This window comes from Onychostoma macrolepis, chromosome 08 (genome assembly GCF_012432095.1).
Source record: "Onychostoma macrolepis isolate SWU-2019 chromosome 08, ASM1243209v1, whole genome shotgun sequence".
Classification (NCBI taxonomy): Eukaryota; Metazoa; Chordata; class Actinopteri; order Cypriniformes; family Cyprinidae; genus Onychostoma; species Onychostoma macrolepis.
In genome coordinates this window covers 27,405,769-27,430,705 of record NC_081162.1, presented here as the reverse complement: position 1 = coordinate 27,430,705, position 24,937 = coordinate 27,405,769, and the positions used below count along the sequence as shown (strand labels likewise).

At 37.8% G+C, this 24,937-nt stretch overlaps 2 protein-coding genes across 4 annotated transcripts in view; one reads left to right on the top strand and one right to left on the bottom strand.

Moving 5' to 3' along the window:
* Positions 1 to 24,937, bottom strand: part of pi4kab (phosphatidylinositol 4-kinase, catalytic, alpha b) — a 55,957-nt gene that overhangs the window by 23,537 nt on the left and 7,483 nt on the right. For all 3 annotated transcript variants that reach the window (XM_058784381.1, XM_058784382.1, XM_058784380.1), the window contains 16 exons: positions 24,187 to 24,275; positions 24,041 to 24,113; positions 23,702 to 23,964; positions 22,772 to 22,838; positions 21,865 to 22,013; positions 20,883 to 20,948; positions 20,637 to 20,733; positions 20,321 to 20,509; positions 19,139 to 19,239; positions 18,642 to 18,771; positions 12,592 to 12,721; positions 11,548 to 11,643; positions 11,287 to 11,470; positions 9,939 to 10,042; positions 8,686 to 8,854; positions 8,522 to 8,572 (listed from right to left, as the gene is read on the bottom strand). In XM_058784381.1, the coding sequence (XP_058640364.1) occupies positions 8,522 to 8,572; positions 8,686 to 8,854; positions 9,939 to 10,042; positions 11,287 to 11,470; positions 11,548 to 11,643; positions 12,592 to 12,721; positions 18,642 to 18,771; positions 19,139 to 19,239; positions 20,321 to 20,509; positions 20,637 to 20,733; positions 20,883 to 20,948; positions 21,865 to 22,013; positions 22,772 to 22,838; positions 23,702 to 23,964; positions 24,041 to 24,113; positions 24,187 to 24,275 (1,958 nt within the window). The remainder of the gene's footprint in view (positions 1 to 8,521; positions 8,573 to 8,685; positions 8,855 to 9,938; positions 10,043 to 11,286; positions 11,471 to 11,547; positions 11,644 to 12,591; positions 12,722 to 18,641; positions 18,772 to 19,138; positions 19,240 to 20,320; positions 20,510 to 20,636; positions 20,734 to 20,882; positions 20,949 to 21,864; positions 22,014 to 22,771; positions 22,839 to 23,701; positions 23,965 to 24,040; positions 24,114 to 24,186; positions 24,276 to 24,937) is intronic.
* On the top strand, positions 707 to 7,667 carry serpind1 (serpin peptidase inhibitor, clade D (heparin cofactor), member 1). Its single transcript, XM_058784383.1, has 5 exons — positions 707 to 827; positions 2,115 to 3,037; positions 6,253 to 6,526; positions 6,918 to 7,062; positions 7,247 to 7,667. The coding sequence occupies exons 2-5, from the start codon at positions 2,116 to 2,118 to the stop codon at positions 7,436 to 7,438; spliced, it is 1,533 nt and encodes a 510-aa protein (XP_058640366.1). The 5' UTR covers positions 707 to 827; position 2,115; the 3' UTR covers positions 7,439 to 7,667.

The window sequence follows — 24,937 nt, the reverse complement described above, 5'->3', positions numbered from 1 at the left end:
GTTTGTACATTTCATTTTTTTTTTTTAATTCCATTTATTACACATTTGTTCTTATAGCCAAACATGAAAAATAAAAAATATTTGTATTAAAATAATAATAATAATAATGTAAAACTTTAATAATGGTTACTCTATTGATCACTGTAACAGTATTCTTATCACATCAGGGATTTGTTTATAGTCAACAATGTTCCACAATATCTGCTTGCAATTCATTGCATTGCACAAAAGAAAAGTCTAAATGGAGTCCAAATCATTAAATACATATACTTCTCCTCTAAGAATACATATGAGTCAGTTTTTCCAAAGCAAGATTACATAACATTTCTTCAAACGACTGATTGCTTTTCCATGCACTTTTAGCCAGGACTAAAACTAAAATCTATAAGCTTGCATTTACAAAATTAGCAGGGTAAATATGCAATAAGCACAATTTAGCCTCCAATGAAACACTCTTTTCAGTCATGTCACAAATCACATTAAGAACCTTTTCCAGAAGAATTGCAGCTATCTGCATACAATGAAACGGTATGCCAATTTCCTCATTACATTTTATACAGTTGTCAGGGATATTAGGATAAAAGCTATGCAGTTTAACTATGGTAATATAAGTCTATTTACAGTATATTTGTATTCATTTGCACGCAGTATTAACGTATTGAGTGCATTTCAAGGGTTAAATGAGTCAGATGAAGGTCTGTGAGCACTGTTTGAACTCGCTGCTGTTTGATCAGCGAAGAGCCACTTCAAAGTCCAGCTGGAGGACGAATCCACAAACGGACCGTCCACACGCACACAAACACAGAGATTCCAGAAGGAAAGAGCAGGTAAGCAGCTCAAACTAGCATAAAAGGTTTCATAAGACTGTTGACACTGGTGTGATATTTCTGAGATTAAGCTAAGCATGTAACCAAAAGCAAAACTTTAGCGATCAGTGAAAAAATATATTGATCAACCACTATTCTGGATATTGGGTGCCCTCATAATGGTCTACAGTGGTCACAGCTTTGGATTTACTTCGCTTGTAAGTAATTTTGTATCAGTGTTGTTATTGTTAACGAAAACTAGTAATATTGAAAAAAAATAAAAATCAAATCAAATAAATTAAATGAAATGAATATCAAAAATGCTGTCTTGCCAGCTTACTAAAAATAGTTAAAGTAACAAATGTACCAAAACGGAAATAAAATTTAAAAAAACTATAAAATAAAACACTACAATTTAAAAAAAGAATACAAAAATTAAAATGAATACTAACAATATTAAAATAATAAAAAATAAATACCATAACAGTATATTAATGCAGCATTTTAAAAATTAACACTACTTTCATATAGAAAAACCATATGAACTTCTCCATGTGCAATCACACGTGAAATATGTGAAACGCATACAGAACATGTTTTCATGGTGTAAATGTGTGAAACCCATGTGGTCACATTTCCACATGATCACTTATTGTCCACACGTGTCCATGTTCATGTGTTCATTCGTGATCACATGGTTTTTACACATTTACACCATGAAAAATGTGTCCCTGGAGCACAAAACCAGTCTTAAGTCGCTGGGGTATATTTGTAGCAATAGCCAAAAATACATTGTATGGGTCAAAATTATAGATTGTTCTTTCATGCCAAAAATCATTAGGATATTAAGTAAATCTCATATTCCATGAAGATATTTTGTAAATTTACTACTGTAAATATATCAAAACGTCATTTTGATTAATAATATGCGATTTTTAAATAGTTGTATCTCGGCCAAATAACGTCCCATCCTAACAAACCATACATCAATGGAAAGCTTATTTATTCAGCTTTAAATAAGATGTTGTATAAATCTCAATTTTGAAAAATTGACACTTAAGACTGGTTTTGTGGTCCCGGGTCACAAACTCATGTGTTTCACATATTTCACATGATATTAGCATGTGATTGCACATGTGAAGTTCATGTGGTTTTTCTGTAAGGGTTGGACAAAACCATAAGCTAAATTAATAAAATGTAAATGTGCACATGGCATATGAGCATTGCGTGCTATATTTCAGAGAAATGTCTATGCAATAAGTAAATTTGTCAATCGTTCAGTATTTCCAATTGTGCTTGTTTCCATAGAATGTGGTTCGTTACAGTTATAGTTGTAGCCTCTCTCCTGAGCAGCCCCGCTCTGGCTGGGGTCAAAGACCTCAGTTCACACTTTGACAGAAATGAGAAGGAAAAGTTGGTGGATGCCCGTGGACTTTCTCCAAATGGAGAGAACGCGGATATGGACTCCATTCCCCTTGACTTCCACCGGGAGAACACGGTCACGAACGACCTCCCTCTGGAGGGGCTAGAAGATGAAGACTATATCGACTTTGATAAGATCTTGGCCGAGGGCGAGGATGACTACAGCGAAGGCGACCATATAGACGAGATCTCCACCCCTGCTCCTGACCTGGACCTCTTTGGGGAGCCCAGTGACCCCAAAATACGGCGAGCACGCCTGTTGCGGCTTTTCCACGGGCGAACTCGCCTACAGCGTATCAACGTGGTCAACGCCCGATTCGGGTGTCGGCTTTATAGGAAACTGCGCAATCGACTTAACCAGACGGACAACATTCTGCTCGCTCCTGTCGGGATCTCCATTGCGATGGGCATGATGGCTCTGGGAGTCGGCCCAACCGCTCAGGAACAACTCTACCAAACTCTCGGATTTGGCGAATTCATCAACGCCAGCGCTCATTACGATAACTCGACCGTGCACAAGCTCTTCCGTAAACTCACGCACAGGCTCTTCCGACGGAACTTCGGCTACAACTTGCGCTCCGTTAATGACCTGTACGTGAAACGTAATGTACGTATACAGGAGGCTTTCCGCAGTGATGCAAAGACATACTATTTTGCAGAGCCGCAGTCTGTGGACTTTGCCGACCCGGCCTTCCTTGTGAAGGCCAACCAGCGCATTCAGAAGATCACCAAAGGTCTGCTAAAGGAACCGCTGAAGAGCGTAGACCCAAACATGGCAGTGATGCTCCTGAACTACCTCTACTTCAAAGGTGAATCAATTCTAGCCCATTCAAATTCTGAAACTCTTTAGGACTAATTGTTTAATCCTTCATTTGAACAGTCTGTACTCAATCCTAAAGCAAATAATCATGTACTATGTGAAATGTTTTGTGTACCATCACTGAGTTCAATATTGACCATTTAGCTTGATGCAAGCCTGACTCAGGGATGTCCAATCCTGCTCCTGGAGGTCCACTGTCCTGCAGAGTTTAGCTCCAACTTGCCTAAACACACCTGCTTGGAAGTTTCTAGTATGCCTATTAAGACCTTGATTAGTTGGTTCAGGTGTGTTTAATTGTGGTTGGAGCTAAACTCTACTGGACAGTGGCCCTCCAGGAGCAGGATTGGACATCCCTGGCCTGACTAAGACTGCGTTTACACTGCAAGTCTTAATGCACAAATCCGATCGTTTGGCCCGCCTGTTTACATTCACTACATTCACACGACTGGTATCCGATATCGGTGTTTACATTAATTCCCACCCAAAAGGATTGTCTGCAGTGATCGCTTTACTATGCACATGGTAGACCCTCGGGTTTTAAATGGCCATTATTATTTGCTAGCATGGACACGGCTGTCATGGATGTTTTGCATGTTTTGAACGGATAAAGACCGGAAAATAACGGTAATTTTAATTTGTTAGACTATTTTATCTACTGCTCGTTAGAGGTAGAATTCTTTAGTGAAATAAAGATGATATTTATTGAAATGAATTCAAATTAATTAACGAGAGAGAGAGAACAAACGAACGCATGCATGCACCCACATGCGAGCGAGTGATTGTGAAGCATTGCGAACAAGCTCATCGGTTTAGTTACAAAAACTGCTAAGTTATCACCTCATTTCTGAGAAAAATAATGTAGCTTTTAGCTGTTGTATTTTCAAAATTCACGGGGCAGGGGTTGAAAACCAGCTCCTGAATGTGCAATTTCTTACCTATAAAAAGTTGGTGTTTTCAACAAAGTATATCAGCGTAAATAATCCTTATGGTTGAAGTAGAACTCTGCATGACCGTAGGCCTGCGGGAGCAGATTTGGCTACCCCTGCCATCTTTACCAGGGTTGTTCACTTCCACTCCTGGAGGGCCAATGTCCTGCAGAGTTTAGCACTAACACACCTGCCTGGAAGTTTCTAGTGATCCTGAGGACCTTGATTAGCTGTTTCAGGTGTGTTTAATTAGGGCTGGATCTAAACAGTGCTAGGAGATGGCCCTCCGTGTGCAAGGTTGGCTTCCCCCAACTGTACATATTTGGCAAATAGGAACATCTGACACAACAAGTGGTGTTCAATCATGTTTCTGGAGGGTCAACTTTCTGAAGACTGTAGCTCCAACACATGTGCCTGAAGGATTTTGCAACCCTGAAGACCTTGATTAGCTGGTTCAGGTGTGTTTAAGTAGGACTGGAGCTAAACTCTGCTGGATGATGGCCCTCCAAGAGAAGGGTTGGCTGCCCCTGCTGTAGATCTTCTGTCTCAACCAGGGGTGTCCACTTCCACTCCTGGAGGTCCTGCAGACTTTAGCACTATCACACCTGCCTGGAAGTTTTTTTATGATCCTGAACTCTGCAGGAAGATGGCCGTCCGGGAGCATGACTGACTACCCCTTCTGAAGATATTTGGTAGATAGGAACTTCTGTCTCAAAAAGGGCGGTCCAATCTTACTCCTGAAGGGTCTATTTCCTGCAGAATTTAGCTCTAATACATGTGCCTGGAAGTTTCTTGTGATCCAGCCTTGATTAGCTGGTTCAGGTTTGTTTAACGAGGGTGAGAACTAATCTCTGGAGGATAATGGTCCTAACTGCCTGCCCTGAGGACTAACTGCTGTAGATTTTGGTGAATAGGAACTTCTGTCTCAACTCTGCTCCTGGAGAGAGCCAGATACCTCCAGAGTTCAGCTCCAACACATGTTCCTGAAGGTTTCTTGTTATCCTGAAGACTTTATGCTTGTTTGAGATGCATCTGCACTGCACATACTGATCGGCATATGACAAAGCACCACGAGAGCGACTGGAGAGCACAACTCTTTATGCTTTTGAATTGCTCTCACAGTACTTTGATGTCACATGCCGATCGATCTGCGCAGCGCCGATGCATCTCGAACAAGCCTTTTGATTAGCTGGTTCAGACCTTCTGTCTCAACCAGAGGAGTCCACTTCCACTCATGGCGGGCCAATGTCCTGCTGGAAAACCTCATAGCTACGCTGGTTCACCAATTAGACCTGCACTAGTGATGCACGGATGGCGGTTATATCCGCGGGCACTGGAAGGGGTGGGTCGGGTAATAAAAAAAAAAACGCATTCTGATTGTTTGTGGGTGAGTCACGGGTGGATGAGATGAATCATTAATGATGCAAATATTAACTACGTTTTCTAAAATATGAATGGGTTTTAAAGAATTTTTTTCATAAGGCAGACGATTTAATTTGTGTGTTCGCCTGTTCGGGAAGTTTAAGTGACAGAAACAGTGACATTCAAGATAAAGTATGAAAGGAGTAAAGCCTGTGTTAATTCCACTGAGTAGGCTAATGTGGCCAAAGAAGATCTTTTGTTTTATAAATAGCCTAAATGTTCATTTAAAAGCAGCCAACGATCAGCATATAATGTTCCCATTACCCCTGACAGTTTGGACGAGGTTTTGTTCCGTCCTCCACGCGGTGCCAGCTCACAAAAGATTATTAGCAAAGCAGTGCAGAGAGTCGCTTCTGGAATGCTTCTGAAACATGCAGCAGCGTGGCAGGTGCAAACGCAAGCATTGACTAGAGCGGCCGCAGAGCCGTAATGCGCCGCAGACATGTGCAGTGATGCGCAGATCAGCTCCAACGCCACAGAATCTGCTGTTAAAAATTAACCACCCATTCATCATATCAATGCAAAACTAAGAATTGTAATGTGACTATCAGGTGTGGGTCAGGTGCAGTTATCTAAATCAGAGAAAAATATAGGTGCTGGTGGATGGCGGTCGGATAATTTATTTGAAGCTGCCAAAACACCGGGCTGTAATTTTCCAAGTACTGCTGAACACATTGATAAGCTGGTGCGTTTGCTTAGCTCAGCTGTGCAGGACTGTAGCCCCCCAGGAGCAGGGTTGCCTACCCCTACTGCAGATCTTCTGATTGCTTCTGATTAGAAATCAGAAGGAATAATATTGCATGCAGCTCACAAATAACACCACAATGTGATGTTTTCAATGGCACAACAAATGCAGGTACGTGGGAGCAGAAGTTCCCGAAGGAACTGACACACTACCGGCAATTCCGTGTCAATGAGAAAAAGCAGGTGCGTGTTCCCATGATGCAGAACAAAGGAAGTTACCTGGCAGCGGCCGACCACGAGCTCAACTGCGACATACTGCAGCTGCCCTACGCTGGAAACATCAGCATGATCATCGCTGTACCACAGAAACTCTCTGGAATGAGATCCCTGGAGCAGGAGATCTCCCCAACCCTGATCAGCAAGTGGCTTAACAACATGACCAACAGGTAAAGCACTAGCCGCAGGCTTGAGACCAAGTTGCAAACAGGTCAGCAAGGTACTTTGATGTCCTAACTCAGTGGCTTGAAGTGCTTAACATGATTTCCCCAGGTTGGACAAGTTCCTAGATCAATATCCTTGTTGGTTTTGAACCTCTCAGATTCTAGAGTTTAGTTTAGGGTTAACCAATATTCTTATTACTCTGTCATTTCTCAGAATTTCCACATTTAGTGGCATATTATGGTTTGGAATATAGTTCAGTCTATGGTTTAAGGTTAGGGTTAGGGTTTAGTGTTAGGGTTTAATAAGAATGCTGATCCAGAACTGCATCCTTCTTGCCTAAATCATTCTTCCATTGTCTTTTCGGCTTTGCATGGTCTTAAAATCTTTCTCTGTTAGGACTCGTGAGGTGGTTTTCCCTCGGTTTAAGCTGGAGCAGAACTATGACTTAATTGATCACCTGAAGGAAATGGGGCTGACGGACCCATTCACTGAAAAGGGTGACTTCTCCCCAATGACTTCCGAGAAGGTCATCATCAATTGGGTAAGAGAACAACGGATGTGTGCCAAACCAGTTTAACTCAATGTTTTCAACAGGCCTTTTTACTGCTGTGTTGAGAGCAATTTAGGTCTCCTACACCTAATCTCTTACAAAAACATACTCTTTGACCTTTCATTGCACCATCATAACCTTCTATTCCAGTAACCCCCCTCCTCTTCTCCCTCAGTTTAAGCATCAGGGCACCATTACAGTGAATGAAGAAGGTACAGAGGCCGCAGCAATGACACACATCGGATTCATGCCTTTATCAACACAGACGCGTTTCATCGTGGACCGCCCCTTCCTCTTCCTCATCTACGAGCATCGTACAGGCTGCGTTGTGTTCATGGGACGTGTGGTAGACCCTTCACAGAACTAATCAAATACACATACACAATACAGCAGTGCAATGGCCGATGCATCACTGTATAACAATGAAACTAAAGCCAAATAAGCGGGTGAGAATGATGGTTGTTTTGTTTTATCAAGTGAAGTGAGTTTTGTAAAGAAATGCTAGTGAAATTTAAAAAAACACTGAGTTTATCAACTGACAAACATCTGTGTATTTTTGAAGTAGAACATGTTGTTAAATAAAATGAATCAGAGGACTGGTTTATTGAATTAATCTGTTCAAAGGGTGAATAAAAACAACGCTCGAGTGCACCAACAACATGGTAGAACATTTTGCAAGACAAGTAAATATTTGTCAGAGAAGTTAAAGACTAACCACAGGCTCTAAAGATCTAATTACAATTCTGTACAGACACATGAATAATGAAGCATCCAACAAGAGCAGAAAGAGCGCTTGCATTTGCATTTAACAAAAAACAGTATCTGATTACAAAAAAGGAGCAAGATTTATCTAACTTTATGAACACAAAATCTTTGATTAGCTACTTTCATGCTTTTGCCAAATTTACTCTTTTATCTTCAAAAGCATGTTAGCCCTGAGAGAACTCATTAATCATTTAAAGGGAGAGAACAGGAAAACATTTTTCCTTTCCATTAACATTTGCATATTATATCAGATGTAAAACAGGCCTAGAAGAAAATATTGCTATTTTTATTTTTGTTTCAATGTGATCAACAACTCAGTGATCACCTTTGTCAAAGTTACTTAAAATATTTATTTAAACAATTTAATAGAAAACTATGAAAATTGTATTTAATATTTATAATAATTAAATATTTTTAATATTACAAATTTATATGGGATTTTATGACCTTTGAATGTTATAATAAATCAAATTTTATATTAATTATAAAATTATAATTGTAATATTATTCTATTAAATTGTATAAATTAAAGTTTATTAAATATTTTGTTCATACAAAATCATTAAATTTTAATATTGAAATCATAACTTATGCTTGCAGCACCTCCCCTTAAATAAAAGGCATTTAAAAAGAATGAAATGGGACTCGGGTGTCTAAATATGGTATGTTTGTCTGTGTGTCTTACCACAGCGATTACAGGGATGAGGACGCCTAGATTACCAGCACTGCTGGACGCCTAGAAAAAAAATAACTAAATTAAAACAACATTCAAGACACACTGAAACGTTCTAGAATCCTCCTTTTAATATCTGTAAGTGTAGAGCCAGACTGACTCAAACACAGACTGACTTTGAGGGCCGGTCCTTTATCACTGGCGCGTTCGCTGGCTCTCTTGCCCTCCAGGCCGAGCTGAACGAACAGCTCCAGCAGATTGACCAGCAGCTCGTCCACCAGCTGCTCCCCCTGCAGGTTAGCCGCGATATTAGCCAGGGCGTTTATCACAGCTAGAGAGCAGTGCCTGCACAAACACACAAACTTTATATAAAACCATCACCACTGGAAGTGGATTTTAAATGGGTCATATGATGCGATTTCATGTTTTCCTTTGGAGTGTTACAAGCTGTTTGTGCATATATAAGATCTGTAAAGTTGCAAGGATTAAAGTCTCAAACCCAAAGAGATGTTCTTTATAAAAGTTAAGACTCTGCCACGCCTTCCTAAAACGGCTCATTTAAACACGCCCCCACATGTCTATGTCACGGTGTGGGGAGATTTGCATAACACTGCCCAAATGTACACGGCGGTGTGATTTTTATTCTCGCTGTAGTATCCATGTCGTGGAGACGCTGCGTTTCGTTGTGAAATCAGTGGTTAAGTTATATTTACAATACTGTTCCAGAACAGTACAACACAAATATTAGTGTGTGTGCAGCGCATTTTACGGAGGACTATTTCCTGAACCTGGGAGAGATTAGTCTACAATGTGAACACTATGAATGGCTGTGATGTGAACACTATAAAGTGGGGCAATTCCAATGTCGCGAGGACAGTCTGGTGCTTCAGACTCACATCCAACTGTTAATTTCATCAATGCATTGGCAGAGGGAGTCAATGGGGCTGTAGTCATTTGGAGATAAGGCTGGGTAAATCTGGGTATCATCAGCATAGCTGTGATAGGCAATTTAGTTCTCTCTCATTATTTGACTTCGTGGGAGCATATACAGGCTAAACAAGAGCGGTGCAAGAATTGAGCCTTGTGGGACTCCGCATGTCATGGACGTCCACTTAAGACTTATGCTCTCCTATACACACATAATAACCTCTCCCTTCTAAGTATGACCTGAACCATTTGAGTACCATCCCAGAAAGCCCGACCCAGTTTTCCAGTCTCTCTAGAAGTATGCTATGATCGACAGTGTCAAACGCAGCACTTAGATCTAGTAGTACCAGCACTGATATTTTGCCAGAATCAGAATTAAAGCAAATATAATTTATTATCTTAATGAGTGATGTCTCTAATACAGTAAAATGAATGCATAAAAATGCATCAGGTAAAGTCTGCATGCTCACACACACACACACACACACACACACACACACACCTGTATCCGTGGTCTCTGTAGTCTTTGGTCGCTGAATACACCACATTACTGGCTTTCACACTGATCTGCTGGAACAGGTTCCAGACCTCCTGATAGATGTATTGCTGTAGTAAAAACACAAAGTATGTTTTAGACATGCCAAATGAAGGTGAAATTTTTTTTTTTTTTAAACTCAACCATGATGAGTAACACATATACAGTCACTGTCCTCAAAACAGATGCCGGACAAAGCAAAACAAAGAGAATGAGAAGCGCCACATCTTAAATTCAAACACATTCTATTTATAATAATAATAAAATGAATAATACAGTAACATACTGTAGATTTGCCATATTCGTGAGAGAAATAAGAATTAAAATAGTCTTAATACAAAATAATTCAATGAATTGTATAATATATATATATATATATATATATATATATTTTTTTTTTTTTTTTTTTCTCCTTTACACAAAAAAACAAAACAAAAATAGATAACAAAAACAAGAATTATACAGAATTTTTAAATTTGATAAGAATTCTAAAAACTTTTCCAGGTGAAACTTTTTTTTTTTTTTTTCAAATGTCTATTAATGTACTTTAAGTAAAAATGTTTCCTAGCATTATTTAATATACATGTGACCAATCCTACATCTTGTATATGGGTCAAAGACAAAAGGCTTTCAAGCATTAAAACATGTTGAATACATCTTTAAACAGGTTTTCCTGTACATTAGAATGTCTGTTTAATTCTATTTTTTCTGATCAAAAAATAACTAACTATCACACATTTAACCGTGATTTACAGAACACACCCACTAAAATGTAACAACATGTGACTTTGACCCACATACAGTCTAACCATTTCTATTTTCAAAATAAAACCAAATTAAGCTTTAAGCAATTTTTTTTGCGTTTGCCACTCATTCAATGATTCAGAATCATATTGAATACTAAATATATTTAAATCTAACCAGTGATTTTTATAGTTTTGATATTCTGACATTTTTTGCTGTGGCTAGTAACAGTCCAGTGAATGTCCATTAACTAATAGTAGCCAAACAGGCTGGTGAGTGAAAAAGTTAATTTCAAACCCTGATCGAGTTGAAACAAAGTTCTCATTCTTTGTATTTGCATCTTTGCTCATTGTTTAATTAACTGCTCTGTTCGCTCACAGTTTCTGAATTACTGTATTTAAAAATGCTTCAAAACGGACACCTTGTAATTCATTAGACACGAGTCAAGATGCAAACGTACAACACTGTGGGTGGTGAAGCGCACAAGACAAACAAAGAAAGCATCAACCGAGAATAAATGCAGCTTCACGCAGCGAACGGCTGTAATTGTGTGTGTAAATGAGATCCTTACGTTGCCGGTAATGACCATGCAGCCCAGCTGGTCTATGATCAGCACGTCTAGCTGCGAGGGCGGCTGGCAGAACTTCTGCTGCAGGATCTGCAGGATGGGCTCCATCACTCTCGGAGAGTCTCTCATGGCCACAGCGATGTGTCCGAGTGCGCGGATGGTGTGATCCGGGATGAGATGAGCCTCCCTGAGGAGAAACACACCCGTCTGAGTCAATAAAACCACAGCACATCACTCAGAGAGACAGAGTGTTTGATTCCTCACTTGTCATTTTCCTGGGAGATGTAGAGCCGGTTTGACAGGCTGGCTAAAAACGCCTCCACTATTACAGGATCCATCGTGAGCCCAGCTTTCAGACATCTGCAGACGACACTCACGCATTTACATTTCAATCAAATCTGGCCCGATTTCTGATTCTGAAAGTTGTTTATATGCATCTTAAACCTTGCAATCCAATTCACATATTCATTTTAGTATCACTGAGATACTATTATAGTTTTTGTTACTGGTTTTAATTAGATTTTATTCTTATAAGTTTTTTTTTTCATTTTTAGTAGGTTTTTTATTAATGTGTCTATCCAGTTTATTATTTTTTTTATTTATTAGTTTTAGTTTATTTAGTTGTAGTTAATTTACTACTTCAAAGAAAATGAGAAATTTGGCCATGGCAGCTAGCTGAAATAAATAAGTTAAAAATAACCTTTGATTCATTTCAAATTTTTTATTGTTTTATGTCTAGAGCTGCACAATTTGGGGAGAGAATTGCAATTTGTCTGACAAAATTTGGCCAAAATGTTGTGATTATATTATTGTTGTGAATATTTGATTACTACTTCTACTACTACTACTACTAAAAATATACACAAAAATATTTAAAAAATACTAAATAAAACCTTTAAAATATTATTATTACTACTACAAAAAATTACTAAAATTACAACAATTAGTCCTGTAATATTTAAAAAAAAGAAAAAAAAAAAAAAGATTATATTATTTATTTAAAAAGGTACTAATTACATTAAATTAGAGTGTAAGAAAATATTATTGTTATTTTATTTTGCATTATGACTGTAAAATTACAACACTCATTTATGTAATTTATATTTATGTTAATCTCTTCATTTTTAACTTATTTTGACAGGAAAACTACAGGGAGCCTTTGTTGATGAGCACTTCTCATAATAAGTTTGTGCAGATGGTTGACACATGCTGTGTTTTCAAATGCATGTTATAAATGACTCAAACTCAGAGCAGAGATGGATTTCATTATAGGTGAACTTCAGAAAATGACCTAAAAGTGAGGCAGACCTGCAGATGTTGTCGATGGAAATGTCTCGGAGCTGCTCGTACATAGACGGCTGGTCTTTCCTGTTGGACAGCAGGTTGAGTGTGGACAGTGAATGTTCATTGGTCACATTGATTTTGATCCCGCCACCTCCTGAAGGAAAAGATGTAAAGATGCCAACAGAACAAATAGTGTCTATATACAGATACAGAGACTGCATGTGAACAACGTCAGCGGAGCAAAAAAGTTAATTAACATATTTAAAATAATACTTCTAATAATATAAAATATATGTATTTTTTTAAATGTTTGTACATATAATTATTGCTATAATATTATTTTGTAGCTTATATTTTTATTTTAATATCATTTTTGGCTCTTTATATATTATTATTAAAATAATAATTATAATATAATTTTAATATATTACAACAAATAAACAAATTATAATTAAAAATACTAGCATTATTTGTGGGAAAAATTATTATTATTAAAATTAATGTGGCCAATGAGCTTTACAGAAGGGATGGGCATTTTTGGCAATTTCTTATTTCGATCATCGAAAGGTTTAAAAAACGATTAATCGGGGGCGGGGCGTGTGCAGGGGGCGGGGCATGACCGTAATGGAGATAATGAAATATCTGAAGGCTGTTATGAAAATGAATGTTAAAAATAAAAATATGACGACATGAAAACATGAACACATGATTAGATGTTAGATTATGATTATGATGCAGCAATGTTATTAAAAAAGAAGCATCTAAAAAAAGAATAGCTGCCTGAGGCGAAGCTGACTTTATGCCAATAAACTGAAACCCGTTCTATGACGCTTCCTATGATATTAATCAGATAACTTAGATACATAACATAAACGTAACATTACAACTTGTATCTACACAAAAGGATGCATATGCCAGTGAAGTTATGCGCTATAGAGAGAGAGAGAGATCTGAGGGAAGTTGAGGAGAAGCAAATCACAGGATAACTATCTTTAGAAGAAGATATTCATGTTGGAAAAGATAACATCAAACAACAACTAAGAGAAAAACCTTACAGGAGAAGAAAGGTAAAGACATTTTAAATAAGACTGCTATTTCATAGCTCTCTGTGAGCTTTTACTTAGAGGAACAACACAAAGAGACAACTGGACTTTTTTGAATCAGTATTAAGTTTTTTTTCCATTTTTCTGTTTGCTGACCAAGACCACAGTGTCCTGACTAACCTGCTCTTCTACTCTGAACACAGCCTTTTATGGCACACTGCTTTCTGTCAGCATTTTCCCTTCACCAAGAAAAGAGGCATCTGTAAAGGCAGACAAATCCTAGTATTTGAAGATACTGAAAACAACAACAAAACAAGATATTTGACCTTAAACTTGTATCAAAATGGCACTGTCATGATACAAGGATCAGAGTCTGCTCTCAAAGTCTTCATTGAAGAATTTGAAGAAATAAAAACACTTGCACTGTCTGATGAAGATGATGATCCCACACAAGTTAACATCAAGGAACCAAACACTGACACCTCCCCTAGAAAATCAGACCAAAAGATCGCAATGACTCCAACAACTATAACTTCAATGTAAGAATGAAAGACAGTTTTCCACTCCCACCTAAGCAACAACAACAACAACAACATGGAACAACTTACAAATGACATTGAATCTGAGACAAGAGATTAAATATCTGCAAAGACAGAAGAAATGTCAAAGGAGCTTCAACAAACTAAAGATGAAGTGAGCGAAATAAAATCAACTTTAGGAAAACAGCTAACAGAAGTCAGAGCAGAAAAGAGGAGGAGTCAATACTCCACAGCAAGGATAAACTCATTAACAGTTTGAAAGAAAAACTCAATTCTGTTCCAGCACTTAAAGAGTCTTCTCCTGAACCATCAATGTGCCCAGAGATCCTCGTGAAAAATCCTCACGCTGAACAACTAGCAATGAAAGAAACACAGGCTCTTATCCTGATCGACTCCAATGGGAAATATGTCAATGAGAAACTTCTATTCCCAAATATGATGGCCAAGAAAATCTGGTGCCCAAACACAAAAAGTGCTTTTCAGGTCCTGTCTGATAGAAACCGGAATGAAAACTATAAACACATCATAATTCACACAGGGACAAATGATTTAAGGGCCACGTGTCTCTTGTGATCAGAGAGCTGGCAATCAGAGCCACTCAACGTTTCCCAGATGCAAAAATAACTCTGTCCGCATTAGTACCACGCACCGATGTACCACTCCACGTGATTCATGGAAATAATGTGGAACTCTCCAGAAGCTGTGCGCTTATTCCTAATGCTCATCTCGCCCATCACAAAGATATACGACCACATCATATGTATGAGCATGTGCATCTCAACAAGCAAGGAGTGAAAGTCTTCGCCAGAGTGATGAAAAGCACAGCTCTTGGAAACACACCAGAAACTCCAACAACAAGAGAAGCTCTCATCCTCCAACAGAGCCCAGAGCAGCCACCGGACCGCCATCACAACGACCACAAAACCCTGCAGCTGCTGAACTCAACCTGATAAGACGTCTGCTGAACACCGTCTGCTCCAGACTCATGATATAACTCACATATATGTACATATACACGCACACACTTTACAGACAAACCTATTCATGAAGTCTCTTAAAATCAGTTGTTGGAATATACAGGGTCTCCACTAACAAGTCTGCAGACCAAGACTTACTCAGCAGTGTAACAGATATGTGACCCTGGACCACAAAACCAGTCTTCAAATTCAAAATTGAGATTTATACATCATCTGAAAGCTGAATAAATAAGCTTTCCATTGATGTATGGTTTGTTAGGATAGGAGATGCAACTATTTGAATATCTGGAATCTGAGGGTGCAAAGAAATCTAAATATTGAGAAAATCGTCTTTAAAGTTGTCCAAATGAAGTTCTTAGCAATGCATATTACTAATCAAAAATGAAGTTTTGATATATTTACGGTAAGAAATTTACAAAATATCTTCATGGAACATGATCTTTACTTAATATCCTAATGATTTTTGGCATAAAAGAAAAATCAACAATTTTGACCCATACAATGTATTTTTAACTATTGCTACAAATATACCCCAGCGACTTAAGACTGGTTTTGTGGTCATATGGACATTTGTATCTTTCATGAAACGTGGTGTCGCAGTAATGAGGCTTTACATTGTCCAATAGGATACAAAGGAATTGTTCCTCCATTAAAAAATTCTCAAATTAAATATGGCCGTGAGGCCCGTGACTCACAAAGACAATTCGAAGCACTTGATAAAAATTGTTCAAATTGAAAATTCATCTATTTATTAAGTGAAATCAGTCATATCACAGCATAATCGTTACCTCTGTGCACCTCACGACTCTCCCCATTACAACGAGCAAAGCTTTCTAAAGCTACAGACTGACATCTCAAGAGGACATATTCTCATATGTGGAGACTTAAATGCCAGGACCGGAAGAGAAATTGATTAATGACTAATCACATATCCAACGACACCACGTTTCATTCTTCATTAATTATCACACCACCAAACAGCTATGATAGTTTAGTCAACACCGATGGAAAACAAGTGCTATACATCATTAATGGCAGAACCAGAGGAGATAGTTTAGGTAGATTCACCTATTGCTCCAGATTAGGAGCCAGTGTAGTTGATTATTCAATTACAGACATTGACCCAAATTTTATTAATTTATCGTTAGACCTCAACTTCCCATTTCTGACCACTGCCAAACAGTCCTTTACCTGAAACAGTCATGTGACCGGGTCAGTACTCCTCCCCTCACTAAACGTCTAACACTAAACAACCAATCAAACACAGAATAAACAAACAAAAAATAAAAAAGAATATGTGGTTTGATAAAGAATGCAATTGTCTCAGAAAAGACCTTCGACGACTTGCTAACAAAAAGCATAAAGAACCGGCCAATCAGACGCTACGCCTCGCCTACTCCAACTGCTTGAAAAATTATAAAAAGCTCATTTGCAACAAAAGAGATCAATATTATGAAGCTAAAACTGATGATGAATCATTAGACCAAAACAATCTCTTTAAGAAATTTGAAAGCCCCAAATCAAACACATTCCTCCAGTGCGACACAGTCTGGAGCTCTTACTTTAAAACTCTTTACTCAGACCTCAACCAGCCCCAAACCAGTGATTATCAAAAACATTTTAGGGGTCCAGAAAGGTACGTCCAATGATGCCTGCAGAGCTGAATTAGGCTTATACCCACTGAAGATCGAGATCCAGAAGAGATGTGTTCAGTTCTGGCATCACCTCCATCGATCTGATCCTGATTCGGTCCGATATAAAGCCCTCCTCGCCGATGAAACCTCAGCAGAACCTCATCCTCTAAACACGCTCGCTCTTCAGCTCGTCCATAAACCCAGCTCCTCACTGACTACAGCTACAACCCCAAAGACATTATTAAAGAAGCTGGCAAAAATCTGAAAGACACTCGTGATGAATCTCTAAAAATACACTTTGACCTTCAAAATAAACTCCAATGCTACTCAACCCTAAACAGAACCACTAAATGTGCCAATTATTTATTGATTAGACCATTTAAAGAAAGACAGATCCTCTCCAAATACAGATGAAGTAACCATGATTTAGAAATAGAGAGAGAAGACATAGACAAACATGGACAGAGCGAGAGCAGAGGATCTGTAGACACTGTGATCTACAGCAAACAGAGAACGAGAAACACTTTCTGCTGATGTGTCCTAAATATCACAATGTGAGGGAAACATTTCTCCCCAGATTTGAAGCCCTGATCATTTACTGAACTCTGTGATACTGAGAAAATGCCCTTCTTACTTGAAGATAACTCAGCTGCACTCGCTGCTAAATATGTATTAACCATTCACAGTGTTAGATGTTAAACATGATTAACTCGAAACTGACTGACTTTATCTTTTCATTTATTTAGATGGATTTTATTTATTATTATCTATGTAGTTATTTGTTGTTGAGATATATAGATATAGATATACACACACACATAGAAGTACACACACACAGGTGCATCTCAATAAATTAGAATGTCGTGAAAAAGTTCATTTTTTCTTGTAAGTTATTTCAAAAAGTGAAACTTTCATATATTTTAGATTCATTGCATGTAAAGTAAAACATTTCAAATGTTTTTTTTTGTTTTAATTTTGATTAGCGCTTGCAGCTCACGAAAGTCATTATCTCATTATTACATTTGAGTATCAATAAATGACCATCTCTACAGTATAAATTCGGGTATCTCTTGTTCTTTGAAACCACAATAATGGGGAAGACTGCTGACTTGGCAATGATCCAGAAGACGAACATTGACGCCCTCCACAAAGAGGGTAAGTCACAGAAGGTCATTACTGAAAGGTGTGGCTGTTTACAGAGTGTTATGGCAGATTTGTGCTATATTTTCATCTACATTATCAAGTGATTCCTAAAATTGCCTGTTTTCGAAGCCATACGAAGCAAAAACATCACTGTTGCATTATTATAGGTTCGTCTTTAGAAATATCCAAATGCAATATGACTGTCTCAAATAACTCCGTCAATATCAGGCATTGCATTTGAGCATGAAACTAAATACTGGTAATATGCAGCGCATTCAGGTGCATGTAAATACATGTTAACATCCCAATGCAATCCTATTAGATTAATCAGATGTGTATGTAGCTAACCCAGACATCACTACGTGACTTCAAAGCCAAGCTTCTCTCTCTTCTCACATCTATACGTTGAACCGCATGCTGTTGCAAGCTAAACAATCAGAGCTCAGGGTGCTACCCAAAGTGCTGCTATAACCAATCAGATTTTTTTTTTTCCCCCACGATCGATCATCACTGTCACGGCAGAGTACTTGAGTACTCGATCACTGACTACTTTGCAGTCCACACTAATATTAAAAATAATAAAAATAAAACTTAATTAAAAAAAAACAAACTATTTTATACAATATATTACTGATTTTATACAACATTTACTTTCATTAGGAGTAACACAATAATGTAATGCATTAAAACAGCACTCCTCAAGACAGAAGGCTCTCTCAGAGGAGAAGCTGAACTCACCTGAGCTGCACTGACTGTGATACTTGTAGAGTTTGATCAGAACAGCCGACGGAATCACCAGGAAATCCTTCAGAGACGTGGTGGCGGAGTGAGCGATGACGGGGAAACGCTCGCACAGACGCCCTAAACCCTGAGACACACACACCACACACGCACACGTCATTCACGAGCTCCCTAACACACACAAACACACACACACAAACACAAACGTCATTCACAAGCTCCCCAACACTCACACACACACACAAAACACACACGTCATTCACCTACCCCTTACAGGAAACTTTCTGTATTTTTAGATTTTCCAAAAACTTCATTCTGTGTGATTTATTTGCTTGTTTACCCGTGGGGACCTCAAGTTAGGTCCCCACTGTGACACGAGTCCCCATTTTTAAGTCCCCACCTGAATAGAAAAACAGGTACACAGATACACAGAGACAGACACGCACAGACAGACACACACAGACACACACACACACAGATCACACAGACTTCACCTGTAAGCAGCAGATGAGCAGTGGCATGTGAGCGATGATCACTTTACTGGAGGTTTTGGACTGAAGTTTCTCTGACAGTTTAGTGCACAGATTCTCAGCTCCTGAAACAACAACAGCAAGAGAAAACAAAATGAATAATTTCATTCAGTAACGTGCTAAATTTTTGCAGCAGTTTCCAGAACGCAGACACCAACTCCAAGCCAGATGTGACATTTATTACTGACATTAATGACAATGACAGGATGGGATCTTATTAACTGGATGCTAAAAAGTGACTCAGACTTGAATGTGAATTTGCAGCAATTTCTTTTTTCTTTTGCTACATTACCAACAAAAGCAGCCTAAAACGATGACTAAATGCCTACTTGACTGTTGATCAGTGATATTTTAGCATTATTTATATACTATTATAGTATTTAATAATACTTTGAAACAGCTTTTATTTTTATATATATATATATAATTTTTTTTTTTTTCCCCATTTATTTTGTTTTGATTGTCATTTTAGTTCAAGTTTTAGTAATTTAGCCTAAATTTATTTTTATTTCAGTTTTAGTCAATTTTGTACTTCAACTCATTTTAATTCCGTTTTAAATTTTAATTTACTCTTTAATAATCTTTTTTTTTTTTTAATTACTAAACATTTCCATGGCGTTTTTTACTTTTTTCTAAAATATTTTGCCATATTTTTAATAATTTGTTTATATTTTTAAAAGTTTATTTTTTTTTTCAATAATTAATTTTTATACAAAATAACAAAAGCAGTCAAATGCACTTAAAAATGTCAAATACATTTTTGGCATATTATTTCTATTAATTTATTTTTATTTGTGCGTTTCCCAAAAATATTTTTGTATATTTTTCATGAAAAATTTATTTTTGTTTACGTTCTTTATTTAATCATTTGTTATTATTTACTTACACACTCATCAACTGTTCACAATAAAACCAGAAACGTGCATGATCAAAACAGAGCAGATTTGCAGGTTTTGATTTCATTGTTTACATAGATTCTTTAGTTTCATAGCATCTACATAGAAATTGACATTCGAGTATAATAACACAATCCCACCCAGATAAACCTCCACGGGAGTGTGACAACATGCCCCGGTGCGTCCTACTATATGACCTGGAGACGCTGCAGTGTGTGTTTGTGCTGAATGATTGACAGGATCTACAGACCTTGCTCATCTTTGACGGCCCACACCATGAGGTCCACACAGGCTGCGTTGGCATGACAACGGAGCTTGAGAGGATTGGGTTCCCCCGGCAACCGTTCCTCATGGAGAACCCTCTGGATCTCTGATTGGCTGCTGCTGAACTGCTCCAGAACGAAGTCATGAACCTCCTTAACGAAGCTCGTCTGCACATCTGACCAGAGATTCACATGAAACGATCACATACGGCAAAGGTCAAAGAGCCTTCAAAGACATTATCAAACACAAACATTAAAGAAGAAGTTTCCATTTAAGCTAAATAATGGCTGGATTTCAGCAACCTTTCATGTAATAGAGCGTGTCTCGCAGCATCTTGAACATGCTGACGTACAGCGGGTCGCTGAAGGCTTTGTAGAAGAGGTCGATGCCTGGATTTGCCTTCATTAACGGAGGAAAAAAAGAAAGGGGGAAATCAGGAAGAACAAAACAAGCAAACAAACGGGCTTGAGCATCTGGTTTGTGAATTAATTCAATATTAATGCAGCAGGTCAAGTGAAAATCCTGTTAAATGAAACGTTTGTCTTCACCTCTGTAACCTCAGACACGACAGCGTCCAGAGTCTTGAGGAACGAATCGGAGACAAAATGCTTCACCTGCGGAAACAACAGTGAGATATTAACAGGGTGATGAATCAATATTTGGCGATTTTGGGGATCATTATTGGCCAGTGACCCTTGGTTAATTATCAGAAGTGTTAGTTTTCCTACTGACATCTCATTTTGATGAATTACACTGCTCTGCATCTTGAAAGAAAATTTCTGCTGATTTGCAAAAAAAAAATGGGCTTAATATTATGTAATTTGATGATGAAGCTCAGAAAATCTTTCCATGACTTTTTCACAAACAAACATTTTTTTTTATTTACTTAAATGTCAAAGTTATTTTTTAAACTTTTTTCTTAAAAATATGTTAGCACATATTTTTCAATAATTTATTTGTATTTTTTTAATGTTTTTTTATTTTAATACAAAATAACAAAAGCAGTCTCATTTATCATTTAACTTACAATCTGCAAAGGAAATCAGGATTAATGAAAATGAGTCAAATATACTGAGAATTAAATAAATAGTTGTAATCTGGCTCAGATGAAGACAGAAATCATGTTGTGGACGTTTTTCTGATGACTAAGAGATAATTCAAGTCTTCTTCACCTTGCAAATGGTTGCTGAAAGCAAAAATGCTACGAAATGCATCATATTTAATAAAAATATGACCGTGACAAAGGCACTGTTTTGGAATCAGCACCTCAATATTTGTGAGAAAAGAGCTTTGGACTTTATTCAGCAAATATGATGAAGGGTGTGTTATAAATGAATATAAAATATATATATATATATATAAAAATGACCAAACTGCATGATGTATAAATGAGTGTTAAATTGTCTATCAGCTGGTCTACTCTAAAAATATCAGCATAGGCTTTATTTTAAAAACTCATATTTGCACAAAGGCCAATATTCGGATGCACACTTTTGTATTTTCTGCCAAGCGCTGTGAGTAAGTGTGTACCATCTGTAAGAGACGTCTCAGCAGCTCTAAAGGGACGTTTATTTCTTGTCCGCTGTCTCCAGTGCAGAGAGGAGAGATGGAGAAACTGGAGCTGACCGTCGTGAAGTAATAATCCGGATTCACTGCACCGCCATCCGACAGATACGAACCTGACAAAACAACATCAGATTCACAAACGTCTCTGGTTTTATGGTGCCTTGGTTGAAAAAAGTGCATCAGATCAAACACTGCAGGACTTTAACATTGTGCTAGAGGTTTGAGGACATCACTAATACTGTCAAAAACGTCTTCTATATGTGTCTCTGGAGCACAAAAGCAGTCATAAGCCGCACAGGTATATTTGTAGCAATAGCCAAAAATACATTGTATGGGTCAAAATTATCCATTTTTCTTTTATGCCAAAAATCATTAGGATATTAAGTAAAGATCATGCTCCATTAAGATATTTTGTAAATTTCTTACCGTAAATATAATCAAAACATAATTTTTGATTAGTAATCTGCATTGCTAAGAACTTCATTTGGACAACTTTAAAGATGATTTTCTCAATATTTAGATTTTTTTGCACCCTCAGATTCCAGATTTTCAAATAGTTGCATCTCAGACAAATATTGTCCGATCCTAACAAACCATACATCAATGGAAAGCTTATTTATTCAGCTGTATATGATGTATAAATCTCAATTTTGAAAAACCCTTATGACTGGTTTTGTGGTCCATGGTCACAACTATTAGACGATAAACATAACATCAGCAGTGACTCATAAAACCTCAAGCAAACAGAATTAAAACAAAGAACGGCTAAAACACAGGGGCCTATTGAGAAAAAAGAGCTCTGAATCCGCTGAAGAATGTTAAGACGGTAAAAGCGCTTGTTCAGAGATTAGAGTCGTGACACAGCGATTACCCTCAAAATACTGCGGTCCTGGAGTTGTGGGAGAACAGGGCGACGGTCCTCCTCTGTCCGGACTCACCTGTGAACATAACCCAGGTGTGAGGACTGCCAATACATACTGCCATACTACTCATACTATTTCGGCATTACACACTGTATACTGTGCACAGATTGTGAATAATTCCATACACAAAGAATACCTAGATGACCTACTACTGTTCACCAAAATATGCAGTTCACAACCAATACTATATCCCACAGAAAAATGTGCTCAACTTGACCTTTTTACAGTTTGATAAACGAATAGAGCATATTTAACAATGTTGTGTAATATTTTTTAGATCAGACATCATGGGCATAAGACATTTTTTCACTTTTCTTGCATTTGTTTCCCCAAAAATATCATATTTTTGAAAAAATTAATTAATGTTAAATAGTTTATGTACTTTTTAAAACATTCAATAATTAATTTTTGCATTTATTTTTATTTACCGTACTTTTAATTATTGCATGTCGTTCAATAATAATTTTTTAATTTACTTTTTCTAAAATTATTTTCATATTTTATTCATTACAACTGATTTTATTTACTTTTTCTAAACTATTTTTGCACATTTTTTCAATAATAATCTACTTTATTTACTGCATATTTTGTTTGATGATAATTACTACTTTTTTTTTTTAAAACATATCAAACATTATTTTTGCACATGCTTTCAATTTTATTTACTTTTGCATTTTTTCAATAGTTTTTTACATTTATTTACTTCCATTTTTTTCATATGTATTTCAATAAAATCACATTTTTTGCTTGGATGATAACCAAATGCAATTTGCTGAATTATACCATGCAAAGTGGTCATGTGACAAGCATACTTTTGCACGCTAAAAACAGTATGCAATCATTCCGCACACATCCAGAGACAGAGAGACGGTGCGGACCTGTGCGTCAGGGTTGGCGATGCCGCTCTTGCGTCTCAGTGTGTCTCCCTGACAGACCGTGAGCAGTGAACTGGGCAGAATGGAGCGGAAGTCATTGAAGGATCTCCTCCGAATGCCCTCGGTCTCCACAGACACACGCTGAGCCGGTGGCGGCGCTCCTCGAGGGAACAATTGAGAGAGGAGGGGCTCCTCGCTGTTACCATAGCGACCGAACGCTCGGGCCACGCCCAGAAGACATGGGACAGCATACCTGCACAGGTACACTGACGAGACAGGAAGTATGTCAGGAGAGAGCGAACACAAATGTATGTTTGTGATGAGCAGCAGAGCTCAGATCACCTTTATCATGGTTCTCGGGCGTCTGGCAGATCTCCAGCAGAGACTGCATCACTTCCATCACAGCTTCCAGTATCTGGACAGAAAGACCTTAAATGAGTGTGAAAGAAAAGAAAGATGGAAAGATAGAGATGCAGTGAAGATCAAACCTGTGAGCGAGACTCCGGGTCTCTCTGAGCGACGTCAGACAGGAGCGTCACCAGACAGAAGCTGAAGTTTTCCGCCATCGGGAGAGTCTCTGTAAGCATATAAAATACAAACTTGATTTTTACATCTGTATATGAAAACAGGTCAGCTTTATAACAGGTCTGTATAACAATTATAAAGGCAGGACAAACAGAACATTCAAAAGTACAGAAAACACACAGTACCATTCAAAAGTTTGAATTTGGTAAGATTTTAAAGTTTAAAAAAAAACAAAAAAAAAAAAACAGTAATATTGTGAAATATCACTACAATTTAATATGCACGTTTTCGATGTGAATGTGTGTTAAAATGTAATGCATTTCTGTGATCAAAGCTGAATTTTCAGCATCATTACTCCAGTCTTCAGTGTCACATGATCCTTCAGAAATCATTCTAATATACTGATCTGCTGCTCAAGAAACGTTAGATTACTGACGTAACCCCGGTTCTCTGATAACATGAAGTGAGGTATCTCACTATGGGAATGCCTCAGGCATGACCGATCGCGGAAGCACCAATAACAACACGTCTGTCAACTGTGGCAGACCAATCGCTGCAGCGATCAGGGAGTCCCGCCTCCCTGTATATAAACCGCAGCTACCTCCCGTTTCATCATTCTCCGCATATCTCTTCTCTGTGCAGTAAGGCAAGGAAGGCAATGTTTGTGAGATACCTCACTTCATGTTATCAGAGAACCGGGGTTACGTCAGTAAC

What these genes read in the sequence shown, in the direction of transcription:
- serpind1 (XM_058784383.1), top strand. Translation starts at nt 2,116, where the DNA reads ATGTGGTTCGTTACAGTTATAGTTGTAGCCTCTCTCCTGAGCAGCCCC. An exon ending in GAACTACCTCTACTTCAAAG is followed by an intron (nt 3,038 to 6,252) that starts GTGAATCAATTC and finishes CAACAAATGCAG; the next exon opens with GTACGTGGGAGCAGAAGTTC. An exon ending in CTTAACAACATGACCAACAG is followed by an intron (nt 6,527 to 6,917) that starts GTAAAGCACTAG and finishes TTTCTCTGTTAG; the next exon opens with GACTCGTGAGGTGGTTTTCC.